This window comes from Podarcis muralis, chromosome 1, assembly GCF_964188315.1.
Source record: "Podarcis muralis chromosome 1, rPodMur119.hap1.1, whole genome shotgun sequence".
NCBI classification, from domain to species: Eukaryota; Metazoa; Chordata; class Lepidosauria; order Squamata; family Lacertidae; genus Podarcis; species Podarcis muralis.
The window spans coordinates 64,209,481-64,233,516 of record NC_135655.1 but is presented as its reverse complement, the minus strand read 5'-3'; the positions used below and the strand labels follow the sequence as shown (position 1 = coordinate 64,233,516).

General features: G+C 39.1%; 1 protein-coding gene across 3 annotated transcripts in view; it reads right to left on the bottom strand.

The window, feature by feature from the left end:
- The window catches only part of ELP4 (elongator acetyltransferase complex subunit 4), a 147,349-nt gene that overhangs the window by 60,239 nt on the left and 63,074 nt on the right, over window positions 1–24,036 (bottom strand). Inside the window, exons 8-10 of one of the 3 annotated variants that reach the window (XM_028729672.2) lie at window positions 18,800–18,908; window positions 15,352–15,458; window positions 4,140–4,817 (exon numbers count right to left, since the gene is read on the bottom strand). In XM_028729672.2, coding sequence (XP_028585505.2) covers window positions 4,800–4,817; window positions 15,352–15,458; window positions 18,800–18,908 — 234 coding nt within the window. In that variant the 3' untranslated portion in view covers window positions 4,140–4,799. Of the gene's footprint in view, window positions 1–4,139; window positions 4,818–11,323; window positions 12,327–15,351; window positions 15,459–18,799; window positions 18,909–24,036 lie in introns of those variants that run through there. The other 2 variants (XM_028729681.2, XM_028729689.2) reach the window with 2 other exon arrangements.

The window sequence follows — 24,036 nt, the reverse complement described above, 5'->3', positions numbered from 1 at the left end:
GGACGACTGTATCGATTAATCATACTGTACTACAGCTTTACAGAGGATGAGATGGTTGGACAGTGTTCTCGAAGCTACAAACATGAGCCTGACCAAACTGCGGGAGGCAGTGGAAGACAGGAGTGCCTGGTGTGCTCTGGTCCATGGGGTCACGAAGAGTCGGACACGACTAAATGACTAAACAACAACAACAATTACAGCTTTCAGCTATGATAATGATAATCGTGAGGCACTGATATAAAAGCTGCCCTACTGGGAAAGTGTTCTCTGTTAAGATGTTTAAATTAATCCCTCACAAGGAAGACACAAAGAAAGCTATTTCATTCTGCTTCCTGGTTCAATATTCTTGAGCATAATCAAGGAGTGATCTGGACAGGCTGACGACACCTTTCTCTGTCTTCTTCATCTGTCAATATATATTTTTTTGTGTGTGAAAACATACATAATGTATTATTTGTTTTTGTTGTACAGTTGTTATATAGTACAGATGGCTAAAAATAGCACTTCAATTTAAAATTCTCACTACTTTTTGCAATATAATTTGAGGGAAAGGAGACTAGATCAGATCAGAGAGCTGCACCAACTGTGGAGGGTTTTCCATATGTAATTTGAAATGACATAGGGCTGGTTCAGAGACCCTGAAAAATCCTGACCAGACAAATGAGAATTAGCAACATGGAATCAATTTCATCAAAGCACCTTGCTTATGAACCTCCCTGAGGTTTCTTCTTGTCAGTGGAGAGAATACTTAGCTAGATGGACAACTTGTCTGATGCAGAATGGCAATGCTTATGTTCTCAAGGGAAGCCTATTCTGATAGGCAGGTATTCTGACGGACCAGCATAATATACAGAATACATCCCAAAATGAACTGAAGAGCAATGCTGTAAAGATGAGAAATGAAGTATCAAGGATGATGACTGGGTAAGGGAGGGATGGCATCAGTATGTTTTCCCTACCTAGGGCAGTACGGTATTCAGAAAATAATTTCTTCATACTTGGGGCTGAGCAACTTTCTTGGCTACACCTCCATCTATTTTTTAGCATACAACCACAGGGCAATACTGCATAGAAAATAAAATTGTTGCTTTTTAATTGATTCAGTCAAAGGCATCCAGGGATCACCTGTGATGTGGTAGTGGCTACCAGGGAAAGGGCTTTTCCATAGTGTGATCTCCACTTGGAAATGTTCTTCCCAGAAAAGCTTGCATGGACCCATTTCTCATGTCTTTTCAGCATTAGGCAAATATATTTTCACAGGCTTTTAAACTTATATCATTTTGCTTGATTTGTGTGGTTTTTTTTATATATTGCTGCTGTTTATGATTATTTTCTTTACATTATATTGTAAGCTGCACTGACAACACCTTTATAGAGTAGGGTGAACATCTTAATAATGACAGTTGAAAAGACAAAAATTGGTGTGTATTATTATTATTATTATTATCATTATTATTATTATGTTTAATTTTTTAAAAATATTTTATTAAGGATTTTCTTGTTTTACTGAAGTGTAGTGGCTCGTTTTTTTTCCCCATGTAACATTTTTACAAATCCATTTCATTTGTTGAGGCATTAGGGGGAGAAGAAAAAAGAAAGAGAGAAGAAAAGGGGGGGTGGAGAGAGGGAAGATGGATGGGGGTGGCGGTGTTTCTATTATGTTTAATGTGTGTAGAGTTCGGTGTCAGCGTTGTTTGTGTTGTTCACTTGTGTTCCTTTGGTGGTGAGAGAGGTTGGGGTTGGCCTAGGGTGTGATTGTTTGCTTGTGATTGGCTGTGGTGATCTTTGTTTTCGTGTGTGAGTGAGGTGGGTGGGTGTTTTGGATCAGGTTAGCCATATTGATTTGTATGCTGTTGGTGGATTATTGTCATTGTCCTGTTGGGCTGTGTGTGTGATAAAGGGGAGCCATACCGGGGTGAAGGTGTCTTCTTCTGTTTGTATTATGTTTAATTTTTGATACCACGCTTCATCTGAACATCACAGGTTGGTTTACAATAATAAATAAAAAACAACAACAACCACAATAACAAACAAAAGCAATACTCCCCTCAGTTTAAAAGGCCATAGATGGTTTAATTAGAGGCCTGGGAGATGAGGAATGTTTTTTCCTGGAAGCTAAAGATACGTAACAAGGGAGCCAGGCAAGTCTCCCTGGGGAGACCACTCCACTAATACAGAACCACTGCATAAAAGGCCTTGCTACCCTCCAGACTCTTGCAGAGGAGGCACACAAAGAAGGACCTCAGAAGATGATCACAAGGCTTGGACTGATTCATATGAGGAAAGGTGATCCTTGAGGTACTGTGGTCCTGAGCCATTTAAGGCTTTATAGGTCAAAACCAGCACTTTGAATTGGGCCTGGAAACTAACTGGCACCTAGTGTAGTTGGGCCAGGATTGGCGTTATATGCTCAAATCATCTTGCCCTGGTGAGCAACCTGGCTGCTGAATTGTGTACCAGCTGAACTTTCTGAACTATATTCAGAGGCAGCCCACAAGTATATTGCATTGCTGTAATCTAACCTTAGGGACGCGGGTGGCGCTGTGGGTAAAAGCCTCAGCGCCTAGGGCTTGCCGATCGAAACGTCGGCGGTTCGAATCCCCACGGCGGGGTGCGCTCCCGCTGCTCGGTCCCAGCGCCTGCCAACCTAGCAGTTTGAAAGCACCCCCGGGTGCAAGTAGATAAATAGGAACCGCTTACCAGCGGGAAGGTAAACGGCGTTCCGTGTGCTGTGCTGGCTCGCCAGATGCAGCTTTGTCACGCTGGCCACGTGACCCGGAAGTGGCTCCGGACAGCGCTGGCCCCCGGCCTCTTGAGTGAGATGGGCGCACAACCCCAGAGTCTGTCAAGACTGGCCCATACGGGCAGGGGTACCTTTACCTTTTAATCTAACCTTACCAGAGTGTAGACGACCAAAGTTAGGATATCTCTGTCCAAACAGGGGCACAGCTGGGTCACCAGCTATTGCTGATGGAAGATGCTCCATGCCACTGAGGCCACCTGAGCCTCAAGCAACAGCAATTGATTTAGACGTGACCCCAAGTTGCGTACCTACTCTTTCAGAAGGGGTGCAACCCCATCAAGAGCAGGCAACCTCCCATCCACCCAGTCTACGAAATTGCCCACTAACAGTGCCCCAGTCTTATTTGCATTGAACTTCTATTTGTTGGGTCTTATCCAGTCCATTACTGAAGCAAGGCAACCCACTAGCACATCCACCGCCATACCTGCAGATGTAAAGGAGAAGTAGAGCTGTGTGTTATCAGCATATTGCTGACAATGTACCGTATTTTTCGCTCTATAACACGCACCCGACCATAACACGCACGTAGTTTTTAGAGGAGGAAAATCCGTAGGCATGCCACCCGTAGGCATTCCCTCCATAACACGCACAGGCAATTCCCCTTACTTTTTAGGAGGAAAAAAGTGAGTGTTATGGTGCAAAAAATACGGTACTCCAAAATGTTGGATGACCCTGCTCAGTGGTTTCATGTAGATGTTAAACAGCATGGGGATAAAATTAAACCCTGAGGAACCCCACCTTGAAGGATCCATGGGGCTGAAGAGCTCTCCCCAAGCAGCACCCTATGGAAGTGACCATCCAAGTAGGCCTGGAACCACCACAACGCAGTGCCTAACTCGGACAAACAGCTCCAGTACTATGGTCAATAGTATTGAAAACTGCTGAGAGGTCGAAGAGAATTAACAAGACACATTTTTCCTGTATCTCCCAACAAAGGTCATAATACAGGGTGACCAAAGCAGTTTCTGTGCCAAAACAATAACAGCAGTAGCAGTGTAGCATAGGTCAAATTAAAGCAAGGGGAAAGTAACACACAGCAGAAACAACATAAAAGAAATTAGCTTAAAGTAGAGCTGCATGCCATGGATTTGAAAAAACAAGCCTGGTAGAATTCTTCAAGTTAAGAGCTTCAGTCAGAAAATACAGATAGTCTGTATAGTAGATTTCAATATGTGATGATACTATGGTTTTCAAATTCAATGCACATATACTATTGTATTCTTAATGTTTCTACACATCAATATGCAGATGAGGGAAAAGGAACTGAATTTCACATATTTTGGTCAAAGCAATGATAGTCTAAAAGTAGTAATTCAAAACTTTGGATGAAGTGTAGTCAGTATTTAAAAACCATTTATTTATTCAAAACTTCTGAAATAATGCATTTCATTTTTGACAGGCAGTCTTTTACAATATTGAAACCCAATCCTTGATTTCATCAAACCTTTCATATTCTGTGCCTTATTCCTGGAAGGCTTATGCCAAAACGATTTAGTTTGATTTTCTTTAACAATGGTAGGTTGGCTTGACAGCATCTGACAAAACAATTCAGTGAAGTACTGCATACCAGGTAAAAAGAACCTGAACTGGCTAGTAGATGAAATAATGCCGAATGGGACATGCAGGTATGAAAGAATAAATCCTGTAGGTGCTTTATTGCTTTAAAAAGGTTACACTTAATTTCAAATAACTAAATTTAAAAGTTATTTCATACCTGCAAATTTTTATCTACCATTTAATTCTTTTAGTTTGGTGCATATTGCTCCATCCAGTCTAAATGAATGGGGAAAACTCAGAACTAATATGTCTTTTGGTTTGGTCCTTTGTCCTTTTAAAGTGAGAGTATACACTGTTGGGAGAAATGGTTCCTTTGATCTGCTGCCTTCTAGCTCTTGAGCTGAAGTGGAAACTCAGGAGTGTCATGTTCATATAAGGATGTGTTTCTTGTTATAGAACAAGGAAACATCCAACGTGGCCTTTATGTTTCATGTGAACCTCAAAGCTCTTTCATTTCCTAAAGGCAAAAGCAGCAGTAAGTTACTACATACTAAATGTTAACACCTTCAGACGTGTCCACACAATGTCTTTAGTCCTCCAATATTATATAGGTTTCCTAGATAACACACAGCCCATACTTCCTTTCCTTCTATAACAGTTTCTTGACAGTAGAGACCATAACACCTTTCCCCCCCCCGCAGAGGTTTTATGACTGGCTTACTAGGATTCTCTTGGTTCTCATAGTGCTAAATAATGTACCTGTGAAAAGCAGGTCTAACAGCCTGAAAGCTCTGTGAGAATAGGGAATTGGGGCCCTCAGCTGCACTCAAATTGCCTGGAGCTCTTGCTACAAAGGGAAGCTGGGGAATGCATTGGATGGCCCAAGATTTTTCTCCCCTCAAATGATGTTTATATGGTGCATACAGTTCAAGAAATTAGGTTTTTTTAAAGGAGCTTTAATAGCAACAACCATCTCTTGGTCGGTCTTAACTTTCCATGTGTACTTTAAAGAGCTCTCAAATCACTCCCCCAACAAAGTGGCACTGCATAACAAACTTGTCACAATGGTAACATTCTGACTAATCCCAGTGTGGTGCTTCTTACTGTATGAGTAATCCCTTAGTGAATACAATGAGAACATGCCTTTTTGAAACAAAACAGCATTGTCCAATTCTAGCAATTTGTACCACTACTTCCAAAGTGATACTGCATCTACTAAAATGCAAAAGTCTCCATTTCATGGCAAGCAAGGTGGATGCAAAGCAAAGCAAAGCAAAGCAAAGCAAAGCAAATACTACCACTTTGGCAATAACTACAATTCCAGTCAGAGGTACAAAGAAAACTCAGTGATGCTTTAAGACGGACTTCAGCAGGGTTTGCACTTAACATTTTCTGTATTTCACTTTAATACTCTTTCAATATGTCTTGCAGTGTTGTGAAAGAAGGATTGCCATTTTCTTATTTGTAAAGGTCTTCTAAATAAAGATACTTGGTCCATAACAGTATAGGGGACATTGAAGCACTCAAAGCTGATGGGCCATAAATAGACACCAGCAAGCTGTGCTATTTTTCTAGAAAAAGAATGAATGCCTCTATATCCTTACGTGTTTCCACCTCCCTGAGAAAAGTCAGTGGTGTGATTTTTAACAGTGGGTGATTCATGGACAAAGCCCACTAAATGAAGCCTAACACTTTGCTTCTCCATAAGGTACAATATCAATTATGATACCAAATCAAGGTGTAGCATACAGGTTGCATTACGCACCAAGCAGTTCCTGATTTAGATCACGAGCTTGCTTAGGCAAGGGTCAACCTGTCATTGGCAATATGATGGTGGTACTGATGTTGCTGCTGATCCTCACTATCATCTACCTTACAGGGTTGCAGAAAGGCTTGAAAAAAGGACAATATGGGAAAACCTTGAACATTCTTAGTTGCAGTATACAGAGCTCCTCCAGAAGACCTATTTCTTGAGCATTCATCCTATTTTGCTTGCACAAAGCTTACACAGAGGTTTGTTTATACCTGGTCTTCATTGGGAACTTGTGCTTCTTTACTTGTGGGATGGTCATATGATGACCAGCCTTCATCCTGATTTGCTTACGGAGTTGTTCATTCACCCCACACTTTTCTATGCATTTCCTCATCACTTTCCTTAGCCCAAAAAGTCCAGTGGTGTTGGTTTTTTTAAGTGGATGTGTTGCGTTAGGGTGCCAGAGTCCTTTCAACCACTTTAATTGTGCAAACCTGAAGTTCTGGTATGTGTTGAATACCTTAGGGTTCCTTGATTTCAGTAAGGCCTTTGACAAAGTCCCCCATGATACTGTTTTGAGGCAACTGAGGGGATGCTCATCAAATTTACAGATGGTACCAAACTGGGAGAGGTAGCTAATGCTGCAGAAGACAGAATCAGAATTCAAAATGACCTTAACAGATTGGAGAACTGGGCGCAAGCTAATGAGGTGAATTTCAACAGGGACAAATGTAAGGTTCTGCACTTAGGCAGAAAGAACCAGATGCACAAATATAGGATGGGGGACACCTGGATTGACAGCAGTACATGTGAAAAGGATCTAGGGGTCTTGGTGAACCACAAGCTTAAGGTGAGCCAACAGTGGGATGCAGCAGCAAAAAAAAGCTAATGCTATTCTAGGCTGCATCAACAACAGTATAATGCCTGGATCAAGGGAAGTAACAGCACCACTCTATTCTGCCTTGGTCAGACCACACCTGGAATATTGTGTCCAATTCTGAGCACCAGAATTTAAGAAGGATGTTGACAAGCTGGAATGTGTGCTGAGGAGGACAACCAAGATGATCAAGAGTCTGGAAACTAAGCCTTATGAGGAGCGGTTGAAGGAGCTGGGTATGTTTAGCCAGGAACTGGGTGTTTTAGCCTGATAAAGAGGAGACTGAGAGGAGATATGATAGCCATCTTCAAATATATCAAAAGCTGTCACATGGAAGAGGCAACAAGCTTGTTTTCTCCAGCTCTGGAAAGCAGGTCTTGAACCAATGGCTTCAAGTTACAAGAAAGGAGATTCCAACTAAACATACAGAAAAAACTTTCTGACAGTAAGATGTGTTTGGCAATGGAACAGTCTCCCTCAGAGAGCTGTGGACTCTCCTTCCTTGGACATTTTAAAGCAGAGGTTGGGTGGCTACCTGTCATGGATGCTTTAGCTGAGAGTGCTGAATTGCAGGGGGTTGGACTAGATGACCCTTGGGTTCTATGATTCCTCTTTTGATGTCATTTCAGAACAGCAAGAGGCAGGATTTTATTCAATAAAAGGTAAAGTTATGGTTGTTTGATTGTGTGGTTTTTTAAAAAAAACTTTCCCCCTGGTTGTATGGGCTAGGGAAAATAAGTTTTTCCCAGCTGTCTGACAACAAATTGGTAGACATCTGCCGTGTGTGTATGTGTATGTAGAATGATATAGTAATAAAGTAATTACTTTTACTCACTATCCAGACATATTAGTCTCATGTTTGGGGGTGTAGGGAGTCCTTTGTATATGTAATCCCAATAGGGCTTACTTCTGGAAAGAGCTGCACAGGATAGGGAATTCTAATCTGAAGTACCCATTGCAAAAACTAAAGTAGGGTAGTCTTTATTCTGAATTAGTTAATCTGCAACACTTTTGTCTCTTGCTTCATACATCATCAGTTCTGGTTCCGCCCACTGCCAGCATGTGCTCCAATAGATCAACTACAAGGGAATGCAACCCTTCACAGAAGAAAGGTTGCCAACTCCTGTTGTACACCTTTAGAAATATATTTTGTTCAAGAGAAAAACAAGAAGCGGATTCTTAGAAATTAATTATGTCCAATTTACTCTTTTAGTTATTCAATGGAAGAATAACACAAAAATATAATATCAGATGTAGTTTTATAGATATTGATCACTGGCAATCTAGAGTAATCCAAGTACAAATTTTGCCGGGAATCATAGGTCAAAGCACTTCCGTTTTCCACATTTTAGAAGCTAGAAATTATTGACATTAATTCATTATTTAAGTATCGTACAGTACAGTCTGTAAATATCTAACTCTTAAAAGCAGGAAAAGTATAGTCCTTTCCAATCAGTCTTTGAATACATGTATGGGGGATAATGAGGGTTGTGCATGCTGTCTTTACCTATTCTTTATGTACCTTCACAACTGGAACAGAACCTGTGTGTGTATATCAGTTTCTGGAAGTGTGAACCATGAAAATACACTTTTATATAGACAGACACTGTTCCTACCTTCAGGGTGGGGCCTACCACAGTAATTCCCCTCCCACATGTTTAAATCACTGCAATAAATTCCCCTGGAAATTACTCATTACAATTCTAGTGATATATAACGTTAATCATACTTAAGAGTAGAACTACTGAAATCAATTATCTTAAGTAACTTGTGTCAGTTGATTTCAATGGGTTTACTATGAATATGACAACAGATAATCCTTGTATTTTTCTTTACTTCACTCTGTACAACACAGCTGGGTAACCTGTGAAAATGCTGAATAGTATCTGATCATACTATGACTTCTGCACACATTACACTCCCTGCGAAATATTGCTTTTACATAGTACAATATATAATAACATATAGAAAAAAAATCTTTTTTTTTTTATTAAAAAAAGGCATGAAAGGGAAGAAAAAAAAATACATACTAAGGAGAAAACCAAGTGTTCAGGTTACTTTTAGAGGTGGGGGAAAGGAACAGTCTCTCTGGTGATGGCAAGTTCTATCATGAAAGGACACTGATAATGTAAGTCCCACCATGACATCAGATGGAATGAGATTTGCATACAACAAGCAGTGTCTATGCATGCCAAAAGAATTCCCGAAGCAAGTTTCTAATGCAGAGAGCACCTATAAATTGGAGATTGGTCTTAAATCCAAGCTATTACTTTATTAGTCAGCAAGGTAAACTGCATAGAGCAGGCATTCTCTTATCACAATTGCCTAAATCAGGGGTCAGCATCTTTTTCAGCAAGGGGCTGGTCCACTGTCCCTCAAACCTTGTGGAGGGCCGGACTATATTTTTTTTGGAGTAGGGGGGGGAATGAACAAATTCCTATGATCCACAAATAACCCAGAGATGCATTTTAAATAAAAGCACACATTCTACTCATGTCAAAACACCGGGCAGACCCCACATATAACCCAGAGATGCATTTTAAATAAAAGGACACATTCTACTCATGTAAAAACTTGCTGATTCCCGGACAGTCCACGGGCCGGATTTAGAAGGCGATTGAGCCAGATCCGGCCCCTGGGCCTTAGTTTGCCTACCCATGGCCTAAATCACTCTATTACCATGCTACTGAAATCTCAATAGATAGCAAGTTACACAGAACCACTTGTAGAAGCTCATGGAACCTTCTAGCCATTATATGGGCCACTGATGCAAGGTCAAGTTAGCCAAGACTTATATAGATGGTATAGATTATAGAAGTGTGGATCATTTTTGCAGTCAAACCAACAATTATGTTTTGCCAGCCAGGCACACAAAGGGGCTGAGGCTCACAGAGCTTTCCTCTGAATTTGCTAGAGAGAACTCTATGAGATCAATTCCTCTGCTACCTTGGCAGGAAGCTGTAACACCACATACTTCCTTTCTGCCTGGCAGCCTCCCTTTCTTCACTGTGCTTCCAAACTGATCATAAATGCAGGTTTGAGCTCTGTAGCTCAGACACCATTTAAACTTACATTTTGTTCTTTAGGTATTAGTTACAAACCTGCTTTCATAATTGCTACTGCAAACAACTGCTTCAAGACTTAGGCTATGTAAGTAAATACAACTTTTATTTCTTCACAAATAAATGTTTGTGTGATTGTTGTCTTTAAGGGGGAGAAAAGGGGTAATACCAGGAAAAACTATTCTGCCTTAAAGCATCCTGGATTGTTGTTTCTAGAAGATTAAAACAAACTTGTATTAGCTTCCAATTTTAAAGGAAGCAAAGGGTGGTACTCTGCTGATCTCACGTGAGAAAGGAAGGATAATAACTTAATAATATTCCATCTCCTAGTGTCTAAATCCATTCCCACAAACCATGACTGATACTTGATTTTTTTTGTATGATGAAAAATGACATCCATATATTTTATGTGGCCTCCTTCTTCAATGTCTGAGCATGCAGCTGTTATAGGAGTCAAGAGTACTCTCCTATTGACCATCCCTTCCTGCATGTATTCTTTCTTGGACTAAATATAGGTAAAGGTAAAGGTACCCCTGCCCGTACGGGCCAGTCTTGCCAGACTCTAGGGTTGTGCGCTCATCTCACTCTATAGGCCGGGAGCCAGCGCTGTACGCAGACACTTCCGGGTCACGTGGCCAGCGTGACAAGCTGCATCTGGCGAGCCAGCACAGCACACGGAACGCCGTTTACCTTCCCACTAGTAAGCGGTCCCTATTTATCTACTTGCACCCGAGGGTGCTTTCGAACTGCTAGGTTGGCAGGCGCTGGGACCAAGCGACGGGAGCGCACCCCACCGCGGGGATTCGAACCGCCGACCTTTCGATCGGCAAGTCCTAGGTGCTGAGGCTTTAACCCACAGCGCCACCCGCGTCCTAAATATAATGGACTAAATATAATGCAACACAAATTCATGCAGATTGTTTTATATATAATGTCCTCAGTGCATGTTCTAAATTGTCTTTTTGTTTGCATAATTCTATACTACCTTTTAAAAATAATAATTGTAATTGTGATTTCCACTGAAGATAATTAAAATAATGAGATGCAAACACAAAATAGTTTTACATGCTTGTACAAAATAACATGTAAGTCTTAAAATGAATTAATTTTATTCATTTTTGCCTTTCCTTCATGCTGTTTTAAACAACTAACAACAAGTTACAGTCCATCAAATCTAAGTAGCCACACAGCCCAAATTAACCATGTCAACTCACAAGTAAGTCCTACTGAATTTGGTAAGTAATCAAAGTGGTTACTCCCAGGAATCTGAAGTAGTGTGCGTGCACACGAAAGCTCATACCAATAACAAACTTAGCTGGTCTCTAAGGTGCTACTGGAAGAATTTTTTTTATTTGGTTTCGACTCCCAGGAAAGTGAGGTTAGGATTGCAGCCATATATACATATATCTTAATTTTAAATAACGAATTGTATATGATAAGACAGAAATACAATATTTAATCAGTATCTTGAGTATTCTTTTCAACTGTTTTGTCAAACCAGGTAGTGATGCCCTGCTAGCCAAATTCAGATGGAGCATGAGAATGAAATACAAAAGTAAACAGGCCTAAAGCAGCCTGAGGGAAAGTCAGCAAGATGGCAATTTCAATCATTTGGAATAATACCAAGGCAGCCCTAGGCTTTCCTCAGAATGGAAACATGTCACCATTACTGCAACATTTCAACAAATCAGAATGCAGAAGAATGGAACACTTATGTAATCACATCAGCTGAACAGCACTTTACTCAGCATTTAAGTGGAAAATAATTATGAAGAAATTCCATTTATGTGAATGGCTTAGCATAGATGTCCAAGGAAAAGAATAGTTCCCTTAAAGTTCTGTTTGAAGTTAATGCAAAAACACATTGCTGAGTTTTTAAAAATAACTTTTACAAAAATGTCTCTGAAATGATGAGGAACAAGTTATATAAAATAAAAGCATAAGATGTGGCAAAAGATCTGTTAATTCAAGGTACACTAAATACAAATTGTATTTCAAGCCCTTTTCTGTCAGAGAGTTTCATTAAGTTAAACAGCATGTCATATTATTCTACTGAAAAATCAAAAATATTTCAAATATTTAAGGAACTTACCTAATCAGTACATTTTTAGTATGTGTCTAGTCATGTAGCCATCTTTTACTCAATCATCAGAAAATCAAAGGCAAATTGGCATGACTCAACCCAAACTTTAATACCGCATGATTGTGTCGTGTAAGCTTGTTTTGTGTGATGGCTGCTGTGGTTTTAGCAGAGAGATTAACGACCGGACCTAAGCTGGCCTCCAAACCTTGCCCTGCTGATGCCTCAAGCCCTTTGAAGTCTGACCATCATACCTGGCAAAACAACAGTGGGAACTAGGCTGGTGTCAGATCTAATCAAGTTGCCTGCCTCAGCATAGCTAACTATGGGGTACACTAATTGGCCCAATTGCGGATTATACCTTTTGCTACAGATTCAAGACAATAATTTAGTCAAATGATGGTTTTTATCTCCTTCTAATTAAGATTCCAAAGTAGGAAGAAATAGGATTAGACAAGCTAACTTCAAAATTGTGAGTCTCTATTTTTAAAGAGATATGCACTAGTATTTTAAAACATGTATAAATGCAATGAAATATCAATACATTTCTTAGAATGCACAATCATTATCTCATTTCCAACAAGCGAGTAAAAATGTACACATAGGCATACTTTAAATTCCAATCAATATTGCCAAAAATACATACATTACATACCACTACCAAAGGCCACTACATTTTCTAGTTTTCCACATTAACATGTACTTAAACATTAAAAATAATAGACTGCCTAGTATGACCTCTTTATAATGGTAATGATGATATGACACAAGCTGGTTGCTAATAAGCACATTGTAAAGGACCCTATGATAAGACTGGATAACTAATAACATACTAAGGAATTTGAGAAAACTCATCCCGTGTACTCATGTTGTTACTTGACAAGCAATAGCCTAGTGATGAAAACATAGCTGAAGTAGTTATGTTCTAAGTCACCTGTAAATTCCGACACCAAGATTCTAATCTGTTTTTCAGAGACATTGTTAGCTTTCAACACAATGACCGTATGAATGTTGTGTACACTGCTACTTGTCTATAACCTTCAACCTCTTCATTTAACCCCCTGTTGAAGAATGCTATATTACTTTCTCTACTCTTTTTAAAAATGACACGTCTATAAAATTTGCTATAATTTGTATAATTTATGATGCTTGTATTTATTTGTATTTATTTCTAATCCAGGTATGAAAAGGGCCTTTTATTTTTTCCTTTTTTGAATTCTTAAATTTAATACGATTTAAAATTTAAAACTACCTCCATGCTACGGTTACATGAGCTATGTAGCCAATGCTTTATACTACCTTACTTATACTATCATTCTGCAATTTAAAAATATGAGTAGAAGAACGCCAGTGCAGGGCAATGCTGTAAATTAAGACGGATATGTGATAATGTAGTAGCTTTTTCTCCAGCAAGAATGAAAATCATTTATAATGGGCATAGTCTTGAACAATGAGGGATGATATTATTCAAGTAGGTCATCTATGCATGTCTACAGTTTCTTGTCTAAAGGCTCCTTAACATTGCTAAATCAAATGCCTTTACCCTTAGGCTCCAGAAATTCTGTATAGTGGGCTCTGGGTTTGAAATTTAGAGCAACAGAAAACAGTAATCAGAGATTCTATTTATAGAGGAAAGCTCTTCTAAATCAAGCTTCCTTGTGGAAAAATAAATCAAAATTGTTTCATTCAGAGATATATTAAATGGAAGTTTAACACAGTAAGAAAATACTCTGCCTGTTTGCCTGTGTCAGATAACAATTACAGTTTCTACATTTTAAATTCTAGCATGAATATTAAGGTCCCTTATTGTAGTAGTGAATCAGAAGATGAATAGCCTTTTGATGAAGTGAAATTATGTTAAAATGGACTACTACAGTACAGTGTTTAGTTCCATTAAATGTATTCTTTCCTGAGAAGTGAAAAACCCACAGAGGAATCACAATCTCTTAAAAGGGGAAAAAAATGACACAACAATCTTCATCATGCATATTTGGCTTTAAGTGGCTTTTGAAGGGAGCATCTCTAGTTGAGAAACTTCAAGTACTCATGCAGAGATGACCTGCCTGAAAAACTGGCTTCTTGATTAACTATTAACTACTTTCAATAGGACTAGATAATTAAGGACATTGATGACCATTATTAGGAGGAGGGCACTTTAATTTGTCACTTGATAGGCTCCTTTCAACAATTTATAGGTTAGTGCAACTTGCAATTGTGGAGAGACACTGAGAGAGATGGAGAGAGAGAGAGAAAGAGAACCCTTAAGTTACCTTATCAAGTGGCCAGCTAAAGAGGGCAGAGGGTCAAATAAGGGCCAAAGTGGTCACTTAAGGGTGAAATCCCAAACACCAAAGCAGTGCCAAGCCACATTGACCATCATTTGGTGATGAAGTAAAAAATATGCTAATATATTGGTGGCAATTCTTCCTTTTATGGTTTCAAGCAGTTAAGACAAGTGGCCTGCTTAACAGCTTTTCATTTGAAAAGAGATTAAACTAAATGATTTGTCAGGCCTGCTTGGCTGTTTTATGTCTTTGTTTAAAAGCTGTAGAGACTGTATTGATGACTCCCAAAGCCATCTCTTTTTTCACTCGGCATTTACTTGGTTAATAAATACATCAGCTCTAATTGCTTAATAGTTCTGTGTCCACTTGCTCTTTAGCAAGCCTAAAACAAAATAATCTTTTTGTGTTATTGCCTTCTCTGCGGACTATGCATAAAAGGTCAGGGGGGAAAAGTTTAAATTCAGCAGAAAATTTACTTAAGGACATTAATGTAAATGATACTGTGTTTAAAATGACACAGAAGAGCTGAAGGTGATTCCAGTAATGCAACGGACGTGGTTTCTGAATATTGATAAGGACACTTATCCTTCACAGCACACTCAATTTTAGGCAGCATTGCACATTAGAAACCCTCAACTGGGGTAATAAGATGTAAACACTGTCCCACTCACTAAAACAAGTAAAGAGCAAGTCATTACCATATAATTAAACAAGCTCTTGACGTCTTTAGAAATATGCATGTCATGCTTTGTTATTGAAGGTTGTGGCCTACTTTTTATACATTCGTTTGAAAATAAAATGAATGGTTTCCGGATACTTCAGTTTCTGTAACGCAGAAATTGACTTCATTTTAATAATAAAAACAATAATTTCTAAAACCTTCCCAAGCATGAAAAGCCAGCTAAATAGCTGATACAAATTAAATATGGTTAAACATTTAAGACAAGATTTCATCTTTCATGCAGAATTGTATATATACAGGAAAAAACCTTACCTCAATAATGAATAGCTTCCTTTTCAATCTAAAAGCAAGGTCCTTCGTGTCTGACACATCGCAGCTCAAGCTATTAAGCCGAGGAATCTGGCGTATGTGAATCAAACCTTGTGAAAAGGAAAAGTAATAGAGGAAAAGAATTAAGAAAATGCTGATATCCAGATGCGTAAATTAATGTCTTACAGCAGAATTCAGTATATTTACACACACTCATCCTCCCCTTTTAAAACTGGAGCTTGCGACCAGGAGCAATGAAGCAAACGGTGCGATTATACTCAAGTAATCAAGCAGAATAAGATAAACAGAAATCCTTGTGCGAGGAAAACTAATTGCACTTTGGTACAGAGGTACAGATGTAAAGAGGGATCTTAATACTTGTCAAAACTACAGCCGGTTTGTGTGTGATTTTCCCTTGTATTTACAGTAAGCAAATATGGCTATCACCTTGCATGCTGCCCACGGCACCACTGAGTGATCTTTATTTTATTAAATGCACCAGTAAGCAGCCAGCAAAGCAAGGCTCATGGGTTACTGATAACCAGTGAAGCTCTAATGAAAAGTATTTTGCTTTACACCTTGAAGATGACTTTTTAAAAAGTCTTGTGGGAACTAGAGTTGTAGAATATGCTGCTGGAAAATTTTAATCATGACATAAACCCAACATAAATTATTTTCTGCATGCAAGATGTTCATTGAGCTTGCAGGAATTTTGTAACAATACTGGGCACACTGCAAGCTCTGCATACTGTCAGATGGGTCTCAAGCTGATTTCTTTTGACAAGGATGCTGGATGGTTTCTGTGCAGCTTAATATAGTTTCTGAACAACCAAAGGGTCATTTTCCACAATAGAAAATGAGAAATATTTTACAAGACATCACAATTAAAGGTTACATTACATTTGTTTTAAATTTAATGAATAAAGATAAAAAATACTGGGCAATTCAAATGGCATTTTTATCAAGCAGTCCTTGTTTTAAAAATGAACACTCTTTTCAACTGTGAAGTAAAATCAGCTGTTTTTAGGGGAAATTAAGAAACAGTACATGTTGCTGAATACACTATTATACAAGAGACCAAAACTTTAAAAAAATTAAACATCTTTTAAACCCCTGAATGTTATAATTTGTATTTTTCTTAAATTACTGAAAGCTAGAATTATTTTTGTAGAACTTACTGCAAATGCAAACTTTTTCCTTCAGACAATCTTAAACACATCAGACCTAATCTGTCTAAAGTTAGTGACAAATTCTCATTGAAACCAAGAGAAGCGATTCAGTTACTTTGGACTAAGTCTTACCGGTTTCAAGGAAACTCAGCTGTGCCCACCTTTAACTGGACTAGTGCCAATACATGGAAGTAGACTACAATTATTCCAGTGAAACTGGGTTCCACAGTTCCAAGGTAGCAATTTGTGTGTGAATAGGGTCAATATATATGCAGCTAGAACATCTACTCTTGAAGAGGCAAGCTACTATTCAGTTTAAAAACAGCTTGCATCTTTAGACTGGGAGCTAACAGAGAGGAAACTTGGAAAGAAAATGCTGGCTGAACACACAGTGCTCTTATTAGTGCATTAATTATTTCTTGGGATCACAACCAGTGCATTTCAAATTGGGGTGAGATCAATGTAAATATGATTAACCAAATGATATAAAACACGTTTCTTGGCTAATGTTTCTGTACACTTCAAATGGTAGTGGTAAATCACTGCCCCAATTCTGTCTTTTGAGGGATGCCGCTTAAGAATGTTTTTGGTGTACTTAACCAGTTATCTATCTAGTAAAAGCTGTTGACATGAAAATAATAACTAGAAATCAAACCACACCCATTGTTCAATGTTCTATTAAACATGCTTATGTTTCAAAACAAAGGAATTGTTATGCACAGTTTAATACTAACACACAGTGCTTTAGAAACTAGTGCAGGAGTAAAGTGCATATAAATGCAGCAAACAGAGAATGGCCTTCAGGAAGTGTGTGCATGCTAAAAGCAGTAAACTGTGATGCAAGGTCACAAGTTATCAATGTTTTGAAATTGTAAAAACAAATGCTATTAAATTATAAAGCTACTAATGTAAAAGTCATAATTTTTAATGTACAAGCCTTTCCACTTTTGAGCAATATACTTCTTGACAAAGGATTTTTAGAAAGACAAATCCCTGAATGTTTTGCAGAAGTCTCAAAAAGTTACAAATTAACTAAGCAGTGGAATAATTTATAGAAAAAACGATTTGTTACTGATTAAGAAAGAACACAACATTTTAAACAAGAACACAAGCACATTACAAAATATACGTGTTCCCTTACATAGCTTCACAACTGTTAAAAAGTAACAATATTTAATCTGTAGGACTGTATTTAATTGAACCAATGCCACATGACCTATATAAGTAAAAAAAGAAAAGAAAAAGGCTATTTTTTAAAATAGCTTTTTCATTTCCGATACTCACTTTGTTATTTAAGGAAATGATTTAAAGAGATTTGTTTGTTACATAAAAAGTACAGGACTAATCAAGCTGAAGCAAATAAGTTGCCACTACTCCATCCAAGCTGCGTTTTCTCATTTTATGCCGAAGAGCATTTACACATTCTTACAACATTTACAGCAGGATTCAAATAAGCAGCTCAGTCTTTGGACTGGAGGTTTCCATGGAACTACAGTAGTGTACAATAATAATAATGGTAATTTATGCACATTCAAAGCTCTGTTCTGGATTAGCTAAAACTGTTTGTCATTCAGTTTAGACTCTTAATAACGTTTAAACTCTCTGAAAGTGTGTTCCAAGAACTTGCACAAAAATCTGTACAAAAGGATCCAGACAAAAATGTTGTTAGACATTCTTGATAAAATACATGAAAAGTTGACTGCAAGAAGTTTCTACAGCAAAACTGGTTTTCTATATAATTTAAATTGTACCATACACTTCTACTCTTCTGATTTTTAAAAACATGTCGTAGTTAAATTCAAGAAAACTAATTGGTAATCTTTAGAAATAAAATTCTCCCTTTGTGCTGTATCATTTAGCCGTCTGTTCACCGAAATATATAACTGTTCTTCATGTTCTCTATTTAGAACTTGGCAGATCAAAACTATTGATTTCATGACAATTTCAGCTCACTGGTCAGACAATTGCCAAGCCTCCTCTGCATGTGAATTCCCCAAAGCCTGCCTGTTGAGATGTACATCTGATTGAGCCATGCCTTGGTAATACAGCTTGACAACATGCAAGGAGTTGCCATGTTTCCTTTGCAGCCTTAATGCACTTTAGTAAAAAAAATATGTCTAAATCAAGATTGGTTAGCAAGGTGAAACATTTAAGAGGCATATTCAAAAATGAAATCAAATGCTACTTTATGGCAGATATTCCAATTGCAGGGTAAACTGCTAAGTGCCCTAGAAGCACTTAGGGCACACTTTTTGCATTGCTAAGGAAAGGACGGAACTTACCATGGTAATCCTTGTATAATGGATTGGTTTCTCTCTCAGAGCCAATAAATGATTCAAGACCAACTACCGTATCTGACAAGTTTGTAACACGTTCCATAATTGCTTTATTCTGTAAAACATGGAAACAAAATGCACAACCTGTGATGAAAAAGATAATTAAGGTTCAAAGAGCAGCCCTTTATATTCTCAATGACAATTTGAAGGAAAAATAGGTCATCAATACCTAGAAATTATTGAAAATGTGAGAAGCATTACCTCTCCTCTGCCAGAGAATACACTGTAATGTTTTCTAATGTAATTTTTATTATTAAAATTAGAATATAGTTTGAAGGAAGCGTTATGTATACATACACAATCCAATCCAATCCAATCCAATCCAATCAAAGGCTTGGTTTGCACAACACACCAAGACAAAGCTTGGCTTGGCAAGATGGCACAATTGTAAAGGGTTCTCAGAGAGAAACTCATAGCTGTTTTGCTCCTCTCACCAGTCCTTTCTTTCTGCAGCTACACCATTCTGAGCTGAGTCAAGGTTTGGCTTAAGGTGCCATGTGAACCAGGATAAAGTTAAGCATTTTCAAGTTCTATTCATTTCTCCCCAGATGCTTTCCCCAGGGAGGTTCGGCTGGCACCTTCATTATACACCTTTAAACGCCAGGTGAGAATGTTCCTCTTCAATCAGGCTTTGGGCTGATTAATATCCGATACCCTTTTGTGAGAGGGGGTGGGGGGTTATTGTTTTCTGTTTTTACCAGGTATTTTATACTGTATTTTTCTGTTGTGAACTAACTTGAGATCTGTGGATGAAGGGTAGTATACAAATTTAATTAATAAGCAAGCAAACAAATGTCAGTGGGAGACTTGAACATGAACCCATATTGTACAGAAAAGAATAAGTTTTGGTAGATTAACTGGGATACACATAAGCTTATGACTCATATTTAAATATTCAAATTACTGAACAGTCACTAATGAATATTAATTTCCCATTTTGTAAACAATAAGTAATATTCCCCCCCCCCAATAGAACAAGGATAGTATGTGAGCAGAAGCAGGTTTCCATTCCTTCAGATCCACACATGCAAAAGGATACTGCTGGGTGGGGCACATCTGGGATGCAGATCTTAATGCAACTATTATTTATTTATTTACAGGCCAGCCACCCCCATTTACATGGGGGTTACGTTCCGAGCCACTACGTGCGTCAGTAAAACTGTGTATATTTGAAACTGTTAAAAAACCTGCAAACACCCTTTTCCACCCCGTGCCATTCCGCCTCTTTTTGTGACGTTTTTGGGTCTGGGGTTTACGCAATGCACATATTGAACATGCGTAAATGGGGGTGGGGTTGTATTTACTCATTCATTCATTCATTCATTCATTCATTCAACCACCCTTCATCCATAGATCTCAGGGCAGTTCACAATACAAAAATACAAGATTAAAAATAAATAAATACAAAATACATAATAAAAACAAGAACAGAAATAAACCAATAACCCCCTCCCCCACAACACATTTAAAAGGGTATTTAAAAGGGACTGGCTGAAGAGGAATGTTTTTGCTTGGTGCCTAAAGGTATATAATGAAGGCACCAGCTGAATCTCCCTGGGAAGAGCATTCCATAAATGGGAAGCTACTCTAGAAAAGGCCTCTTCTTGTGTTGCCATCTTCCAGGCCTCTCATGGAGGAGGCACATGAAGTAGGGCCTCACATGATGGTTGCAGGGTCTGGGTAGGTTCATATGAGGAGAAGTATTGCAGTCCTTGAGGTGTTGCGGTCCTGAGGTAATCTCCTAGGGAAGGGAAGGCTGCAGTGGGACGTGGAAGTGTCTGAATCCAGGGACCTCCTTTCATGCTGCACCACCATGAGCAGATTCCTCAAGCTACTGTTTCTGTTGGAGGTTAACAAGGACAGAAACCTGAGGAAGCTGCTGGTTTTGAGTTCAAAGCCCTACTGGCTTACAATTCTCAGATTAATATGCAGATTGAAATGTTCTGCTTGGGGGGGTGCCCAATAGGTTTTTATGATATATTTCAACTATAAGGGCTCACTCTCCCCCTCTGTTTACAGGTAGAACGTTCAAGTGGTTAAAAAAATCTGTTTTCTGGCTCCTGTTATTAATGTTCCAAAAGGGAATGCTAATATATATAATAATATGCTTCTAGGGGCATAATGATGTCCCATCTCTCCAAAGGATGACCTCAAAAGTATATTTAAAGATAAAATTGCCCTTCATCTGAGGATCACTGGGTGGTTTACAATATGAAAACACAGAAATACATACCATAGTAACAGACATAAATACTGTCCTCCCCACAGCTTAGAAGGCTGTAGATTGTTTAATTAGCCAAAGGCATGGAAGAAGAGGAATGTTTTTACCTGGTGACTAAATATATGCAACAAAGGTGCCAGGCGAGCCTCCCTAAGAGAGCATTCCACAAGTGGGGAGCCACCACAGAAAAGGCCCTTTCTCATATGCCACCCTCCAGACCTCTTGTGGAGGAGGAACACAAAGAAGGGTCTCAGATGATGATCACACGAGAACGGGCCTTTTCTGTGGTGGCTCCACACTTGTGGAATGCTCTCTTAGTTAGGTCTGCATTGGTTTGTATGGGGAGAGGCGTTTCTTGAGGTACTGCAGTCCTGAGCTGTTTAAGGCTTTATAGGTCAAAGGGCTCAGAAACTAATTGGCAGCCATTGCAAGTCAGGCCAGGATTTGCATTATATACTCAATTTTTTCTTGTCCCAATGAGCAATCTGGCCGCTGAATTCTGCACTGAATAAAATAGAATATTAAGATACCCTCCATAAATTTATCCAGCTCAAGTCTTGGACAGTTCCTTGTTCCTAGGACATTCCAAAAAGGCTTTCCTATAACTTGGCAGTGCTAATAGAAGCTACTCTTTTCCAATCTTAATATGTAGCCATTTGCTCTTGTAAGTCAAATCCTCTATTGCAGCCCCCCCTCCCCCGGTTAAGGTATTTTCAGAATGCAGTTGATAACCATAGAGGCCTCATTTTCTAAACTTAACAGTCTGTTTTTAAAAACAACTCCCCCTCTCTTTACAAGGTACTTTCTCCATTGCAACAACCACCTGAGTCCCTGTTCTCGATACTTACTAACTGAGCTCATTCTTCCTGAATAAGGACTGAACAAGGCCTTTCTATCCTGGTAAGAAATACAGTGGTACCTTGGATTACAGACACTTCAGGTTACAGACTCCGCTAGCCTGGAAGTAGTACCTCAGTTTAAGAACTTTACCTCAGGATGAGAACAGAAGTCGTGCACCGGTGGCAGTGGGAGACCCCATTAACTAAAGTGGTACCTCAGGTTAAGAACGGTTGCAGGTTAAGAATGGACCTCCAGAATGAATTAAGTTCGTAACCAGAGGTACCACTGTACATGAAAAATCTGCATTTGAGTAGCTTATACTTATGCTGTGATCAACTGATCAGAATAAAACTTGCTTTTCTCTCATTTCCAGTGACTGAGACATTGAGAATGATACAATACATACCCTCAAATAAAGAACCAGATGTTTTTGAACTATACTAGTTAGGAAGCTGATATTAAACAACAGTTTATTTGTTCAGATGCAATGAGAAACTGGTTTAAACTAGCCAGGATAGGAAAAGCAAAACTGGTATGCAAGGAGGGGAGGGATGACACTTGTTTGTAGCTTAATAAACTATGATTTGTTAATCAGGCCAGTATTACTACATCCAAACTAACCCTACATGTAATGATACTAAACACTGATATCTACTAAAATCCAAACAAACTATTATTATTATTCTTTATTATTAAATTTTTATTTATTGTTAATTATTGTTGTTGTTATTGTTATTATTAAACTAGACCCAACCAGGCTATCAGATGCGTTTGACTTTGAAAGGCGCAGAGGTGCTTGGCTGTAGTCAGAGCTCTGAGTTCTGAAATTCTGCGAGCTGAAATGATGGCCACTACAAATGAGACCTTGAAGGAGACCTCCCCTTGTGGTTCAAAGGGAGGCTTGTAGAGGTTCCTGGATGGGAATCTGTGGCTGGTCAGAGAACACTTTAGAGCTGCCTCTATAAGGAATCATTTCAAGAGTGGATGGGATGAGAGGGGGGCAGTGGATGGTTATGGCAGGATAGAAGAGAGAGCCACTGCTTGCCATTTGAGGGTATTTGAGTGAGGGCCTTTGCCAAGGCCATCCTGGAGAAAGGAAAGGATAGTGGAAAACTTCCACTTTCTTGGAGAAGTGTATTGTGGTTGCACACCAGAGCTGAAAGGTTTCCCAGGCGGATTGGTACTAGTGGATGGTGGAGGGCCTCCTGGAGTGTAGGAGTGTAGCAAAGACATCTGTAGGTAAGTCCAGCTTGGTAAAGAGTCATCGTTCAAACTCCACGCAGTCAGCTGGAGCCAGTTGGGCTCCAGGTAAAGAACTGGGTCCTGAGACAGGAGATTTGTGAAGTAAGTACCACAGAGAGGAGACTGCCAGGTGGAGTATTTGAGGGAACCAATAACAACAAGACCAGAATGCAGAATGGTGTGATGAGGAGCTCTTCTCTGATCTTCTGGAGGACCCTCAGAATAATGGGAAGTGGAGGGAAGAAAAGACCTGGTGGCCATGGGAAGAGCGGGGCAATCTGGTAAAGAACCGTGGGAGCTGATGATTCTAGTCTGAAGCAAACATGGCATTGGCTGAACTTTGACAGAAGCTGATGGAAAATTGCCGAATGCAGTTGCCATTTTGCTTGGTCCATTTTCCTGCAGTCTTGGCCAGTCTCCTTGCATGTTCAGGAGACTGGAGATGTGCTTGACTGCGGCTGACTGGATGTTGTGTTCTGTCCAGCTGAGGAAGAGACATACTTCTGCCTGAAGCTTCCAAAATTGGGTGCCTCCTTGTCTGTTGATGCTGGATTTCACTATGATGGAATCTGTGATGGATTAGGACGTTGCTGAGTTTGACAGACAAAGAGTTTCCATTTTGAATTTCCTGTAGGTTACCTATTGGTTCAGAAATTTTAGGTCCAGGATGGCTCTCCAAGAGACGTCATCTTTTTGGGGTACCACAAAGGAGATTGAATAGATGCCGAAGAAGCATTTCTCTGTAGAGACTGGTTCTAGTGCCACTGATTGTACTTACATCTGCCCTTTCACTTGAAGAAAGAGCTACAAGGCAGCTAATGTAGTATTGGATTCTGCAAACTGTGAATGGGAGGAAGCTGGTAGAAGAAATTTTTTCTAG